Source organism: Photinus pyralis, unplaced genomic scaffold, assembly GCF_008802855.1.
Source record: "Photinus pyralis isolate 1611_PpyrPB1 unplaced genomic scaffold, Ppyr1.3 Ppyr1.4_LG5, whole genome shotgun sequence".
NCBI lineage: Eukaryota > Metazoa > Arthropoda > Insecta > Coleoptera > Lampyridae > Photinus > Photinus pyralis.
The window spans coordinates 43,277,322-43,282,047 of NW_022170596.1; the positions used below are offsets into that span (position 1 = coordinate 43,277,322).

Consider the following 4,726-nt stretch of genomic DNA (forward strand, 5'->3'; position numbering starts at 1 on the left):
GGCACCTTTTTCTAGTAAAGGCAAACTGATCGTTGGTGTGACGCAAAAAAAAGGCTCTGATAAAAACTTGCACAAGCAAAAATAAAGATCTTCCTGGACTTCTCATCTGAAGTTTCATCACTCATTGTGAGAGACGTAGTAGTAGTAGGCTAATCGTCTGAAATCTTTCTTCAACAAATAATAATTACCTTTCGTAAGCGCTATTTTGTATAACGACAAAAAAACAGAGATAAGTTTACACTGATAAAGCTGGTTATCGTACGTTGAAGATATACAACACTGCTGAAATCGTTTATTTGATATTATGGTATTATAATCTTCAGATACTAGAGCAGCACGTGCGATAAAAGATCCTGCGTGATGACCAGGATGTTGCAATATTCAAAAGCAAGAATAACTGCAGCTATTGCAGATGTTGAAACAGGCAGTAGTTTCTTTAAACAATCGTTTGTTTCCTCAATGAGTTGCTAGGGGTGGTTTTATATAAGGGATAACCACAAAAAAATTGAACCATAAAATAATATATGGTTGAAGACGAGGAGTCACTAGGCTCAGAGGTGCAAAAGTTATGCCTGGTGTAGTAGAAGTAGGTAAAACGAAAAGAAATTGAATCACAGTATTTAGTACGAAGTGCGTACTGATAAAATTTAAATCAACCTCATACATCCGGCAAATGTTAAAAACATACGTGTCAACAATTGACAGCTGTGCCTTTTCGCATGCGTATCGTTTTGGAAAATGTTTTAAGACCGATGCAAAATCACGACATTAGTACTATTTCGTTATTTTTAAGTGATATAATTACTGTGTAGTTTAATTAATTCCGGAGACTATCGACTGCCGATAAGATTACCACGAGTTAACACGTTTACTAACAATCGCAGTTAGCAAAAGTAAATGTGGCACCGTTTTGAAGCGTTCAATGTCTAAGTGAAGATAACCCGTTTTTTACAGTTATGTTTCCGACATGTCTGACAAAGGAAATCGAGAAGAAAGCCGAAAGGGAGCTGGGAGAAACCGCCGAAGTTAGGGATTTGGAACTGAAACAGATTAGGGAGTGGATCACTCAGCAACCCTTTCTAAGCCAAACGCCAGGTAATAAAAGTCGCGTTGTACACGAGACTGATTGGAATTGCAGGTGATCTGTTACTTTTGAACTATTTACGGGGATGCAGGTTCGACCAAGCTAAAGCCCGGGAGAAACTATCGCACTATTTCACCAGAAGGGCGCATGTGAGGGATATTTATCTGAGCAGAGATCCGGAGAAAGCAGAACTCGATGATGTCCTATCGAGGGGGTGAGTAAATGAACGTCATGGAAACGTCCCAAATTGTTTGGTTCCAGAATTATTTCGCTCGCGATGTCCGAGGACACAGAAATGATTATACTGCGATGGGAACACTGTGACGTAAAGAAGGTGCCTTTGTTAAACGTGCTGAAATTGGGATTTATGCTTTTTGACGTATTTGTTCACGAAAGTCCCACCTTTATGGCGGTGGGGCACACCGTACTTATAGACTGCCAAAATCTACCCTTCGGGTACATCAAGCAATTCAGCCCCTCTCTACTTAAGGAATTAGAGTATATTATGTTTAAAGCCTATCCTACAAGGATTAAAGGAGTGCACATTGTTAATCCAGGCACGGTTATGGGAATCATGGTTAGCATGTTTAAGCCATTTCTACCAGAAAATATTAAATCACGGGTGAGTTCTCTAAATCAACGACAATAAAGGTGCAGATATGATTTTAGATCAAAATCTATACAAACGGCGGCACGGGTGATATTTTAAAGCACATCCCTTCGCACGTGCTACCCCAAGAGTACGGAGGAAGAGGGGAATCGATTGACACTCTAAAGGGTGAGTGTTTACATGCCATTTAGGTTATCAGATGAAATGTTACAGAAAGAACAAGGAAAATACTGAAGGACAGACGAGCGTGGTTTGTTAATGAAGACAACAGGATCATTATTGACCAGGCTCTCAAAGGTAGAGACGTTTACGTGTAGATTCAGTGATCACCAAATGATTTCGTCATGTAACACTTCATCCAGTGTGGTTGCGTACATATTTGATTAGACCAAGCCAAGTAGTTGTTATCATACGATATTGATTCGGTGACACATTTTGTTTTTGTTCGAATAAAGGTCACTAGCGTGTTATCGTTTGTATATAAACCTTTGGAATAGTGTCTCAGCAACTTTGAGCTGATGATGCAGGAAAGTATTTCACTGGTGCACGGATAGACCTCCAATGGAAGAGTCAGGTGATAATGAGAGCAGCTTGATGCTGATAAAAGAGTGGGTTGCCACACAATCATTTCCAGATGAAGTGCTCAGTAAGGACTTACATGTAACACTAATACTTGTAATAGCTTCTAGCTGATTTACACCTACTGAACTTTCTGCGAGGATGCAAGTTCGACCAACTAAAAACCCGGGATAAATTAACGCACTACCTTCAGCTGAGGTCAAGCAAAAGCGAGTTTTTTCACGATAGGGATCCCTGCGGTGAGAGTTTAAGGGAAGCTATTTCAAGGGGGTAAGTGCAGGTGAGAAACTGTCAAATTCCAACTGCCCGTTGCAGAATAATGATATCGTCGACCATTGAAAACTTCGAAATTGTGATAGTGAGGTGGAAGTACTGCGACATAAAGAAGGTATCTCTTATCAACGCATCAAAGTTGGGCTTTATGCTCTTTGACGTTTTCATGAACGAAAGCCCCACTTGCATGATTAATGGCCACACTGTAATTATAGACTGTGAAAATTTACCTTTGGGCTACGCTCTGCAGTTATCCCCCAGGTTCATTCGGGAACTCAAACACGTTGTCTTCAAGGCGTACCCAACGCGAATTAAAGCCATTCACGTGGTCAACTGTTTTCCAGGGGTAGGGACCATGTTCAATATTTTTAAGCCCATTTTACCGGTGAAAATAGTGTCGAGGGTAAGTGCTGTATAGAGGAACGTGAAAACAAACCCTCTTAGATACATTTTTACAAAGCTTCGAGCATAAGTGAACTTCGTGCTCACATTCCACCTTCAGTACTTCCAAAAGACTACGGCGGGGAAGGGGAAACGTTAGACACGCTTAGAGGTAAATCTTCTATTCGACTACAGGTGACATTGTCAAATCACATTTTGCAGATGTAACAAGAAGTATGTTCGAGGAGAGAAGGTCCTGGTTTCTAAAAGAACTTTCTGATGCACGACGTCAAAGAAAAAGTCCACCACAGCAATTTGAATGGTAATACTTTCACGATTATCTTGCAAGGACATTAATCTATGTGAGGGAAACAAATTCTGCATTAGATAAAAATAACTAGAAAAAGGGTTGTATTTTATCCCAAACCAATACCGTATAAAGAATGTGTAATTCTGGTATGAATGTGGAGACGACGCGGGTTGACGGTAGCATAATAGCCAACGGCCCGTTTAAATTGGCTGCAGTTAAGCGAAAGGAGCTCTGCCGAGAGATGTAATAAATGATCTTGCAACGACAAAGTTTGAATATTGATGAACAAACGTTCAGCTCCACTACCATCCCCTACAAACTGTTCGTGATAGATTTGGTTTTTAAAGCGACTATTTGCGGAACGTTTAAAGTGTTACATTTATTTGAATAATGGTACTAAATTTATATACACAGAAGTGGGTTATCTTTGGAAAAAATCGCGGTCGGTACATGAATGAATGAGTACCCGCTTAGTAGCAGATGAGATAAAGTGGAAGATCACGGAGAAGCATACATTAGACTGGTTATTCGTGTCTTAGATTGTTCTAAAGCTGATTGTATTAGAGTTTAGTTAAAACTTCCGTCACAGGTGTTGTAATTCTATTGATCCACAATTGCAATAAGTTACGTAAGCGAGACACGTAACGTTAGCTCTAAACTTTGGATTTACTTTTTAGAGCTATAGAGAGAGGATTAGAGTAGGTTAGATATATAATAGAAAACTTCCAGGGTGGCGAAATTTAGAGGCTCCAATAAATGGAATTCCAATGGTGGAATTTAAGATTGTCCTTTCTGCGTCTTTTAAGTTCAATAAAGCATTGTTTTCATAATGGGTATCCGGATGTCTGGAGACGAGATGTTGCGATAAGTAAAGTTTGCCTTATCTACTTAAAACTACTGAATGAGCATCAGATCATTTTAGTTTGGTCATACTTATGATTTAATTTAGTGCAGACATGAAGAAAATGAATCAGTAAGTAAAGGTGGCATTCTGTGTTTGGTAGTTAACGAGAAAGGGGAAAGTTTTGGAATTCCTTCGTTGCAAACTTTATTAGTTTCATTTTAAAAATCAATCACGAGATTAGGTCGGGTTTTTGGATACCAGAGTAAACAGTAGGTGTACGTAATCAAAAAAGGAGAGTAAACTCGTTTTTATAGGGTTTGGGGCATAAAAATGAACCCAGTGGTGATTAAGGGTATTTTGGTTTTTTACTGGAACCAAAAGAGAAAGAAACTTTGAAGTGAACGTGTCGGTGTATCTTTGAGAACTGAGCACATGCGTTTTAGTAACTTTTCTGCTTAAAATAAGCAAATCTGTAACATATTAACGTATGAAACATTCCTCATGAAAGACTCTGTATACACTTATACAGCTAAAGAATATTACAAAGTGGGAAAAAAACAAGTACAACATTTGAATAACCTGAATGTATCAAAAGATTCGAGGATTTTTAAAAGTGGGGGCCGGATATTAGAAAACGACAGTAGG

The 4,726-nt window shown here is 39.0% G+C and overlaps 2 protein-coding genes across 5 annotated transcripts; both read left to right on the forward strand.

Annotated features, from left to right (window-relative positions):
- Positions 1-456: 456 nt before the first annotated feature.
- On the forward strand, positions 457-2,164 carry LOC116171538 (alpha-tocopherol transfer protein-like). Of its 3 annotated transcripts, XM_031488435.1 has the most exons (6): positions 483-893; positions 955-1,095; positions 1,139-1,298; positions 1,346-1,706; positions 1,754-1,862; positions 1,908-2,164. In XM_031488435.1, the coding sequence occupies exons 2-6, from the start codon at positions 957-959 to the stop codon at positions 2,009-2,011; spliced, it is 873 nt and encodes a 290-aa protein (XP_031344295.1). In that variant the 5' UTR covers positions 483-893; positions 955-956; the 3' UTR covers positions 2,012-2,164. The 3 variants fall into 3 exon arrangements, with proteins under 3 accessions (XP_031344296.1, XP_031344295.1, XP_031344294.1); XM_031488436.1 differs by having other exon boundaries at positions 457-1,095; positions 1,912-2,164; XM_031488434.1 differs by having other exon boundaries at positions 500-1,095.
- Positions 2,165-2,198: 34 nt separating this feature from the next.
- On the forward strand, positions 2,199-3,334 carry LOC116171539 (retinol-binding protein pinta-like). Of its 2 annotated transcripts, none has more exons than XM_031488437.1 (5): positions 2,199-2,340; positions 2,384-2,543; positions 2,589-2,949; positions 2,991-3,099; positions 3,150-3,334. In XM_031488437.1, the coding sequence occupies exons 1-5, from the start codon at positions 2,256-2,258 to the stop codon at positions 3,251-3,253; spliced, it is 819 nt and encodes a 272-aa protein (XP_031344297.1). In that variant the 5' UTR covers positions 2,199-2,255; the 3' UTR covers positions 3,254-3,334. The 2 variants fall into 2 exon arrangements, with proteins under 2 accessions (XP_031344297.1, XP_031344298.1); XM_031488438.1 differs by having other exon boundaries at positions 2,199-2,333; positions 2,377-2,543.
- Positions 3,335-4,726: the final 1,392 nt, after the last annotated feature.

Bases quoted from the DNA above. Each gene is read 5' to 3' on its own strand.
- LOC116171538 (XM_031488435.1), top strand. From the start codon at position 957: ATGTTTCCGACATGTCTGACAAAGGAAATCGAGAAGAAAGCCGAAAGG. The intron at 1,096-1,138 runs GTAATAAAAGTC...TTGGAATTGCAG, and splicing joins CTTTCTAAGCCAAACGCCAG to GTGATCTGTTACTTTTGAAC. The intron at 1,863-1,907 runs GTGAGTGTTTAC...GAAATGTTACAG, and splicing joins ATCGATTGACACTCTAAAGG to AAAGAACAAGGAAAATACTG.
- LOC116171539 (XM_031488437.1), top strand. From the start codon at position 2,256: ATGGAAGAGTCAGGTGATAATGAGAGCAGCTTGATGCTGATAAAAGAG. The intron at 2,544-2,588 runs GTAAGTGCAGGT...TGCCCGTTGCAG, and splicing joins AGGGAAGCTATTTCAAGGGG to AATAATGATATCGTCGACCA. The intron at 3,100-3,149 runs GTAAATCTTCTA...CACATTTTGCAG, and splicing joins AACGTTAGACACGCTTAGAG to ATGTAACAAGAAGTATGTTC.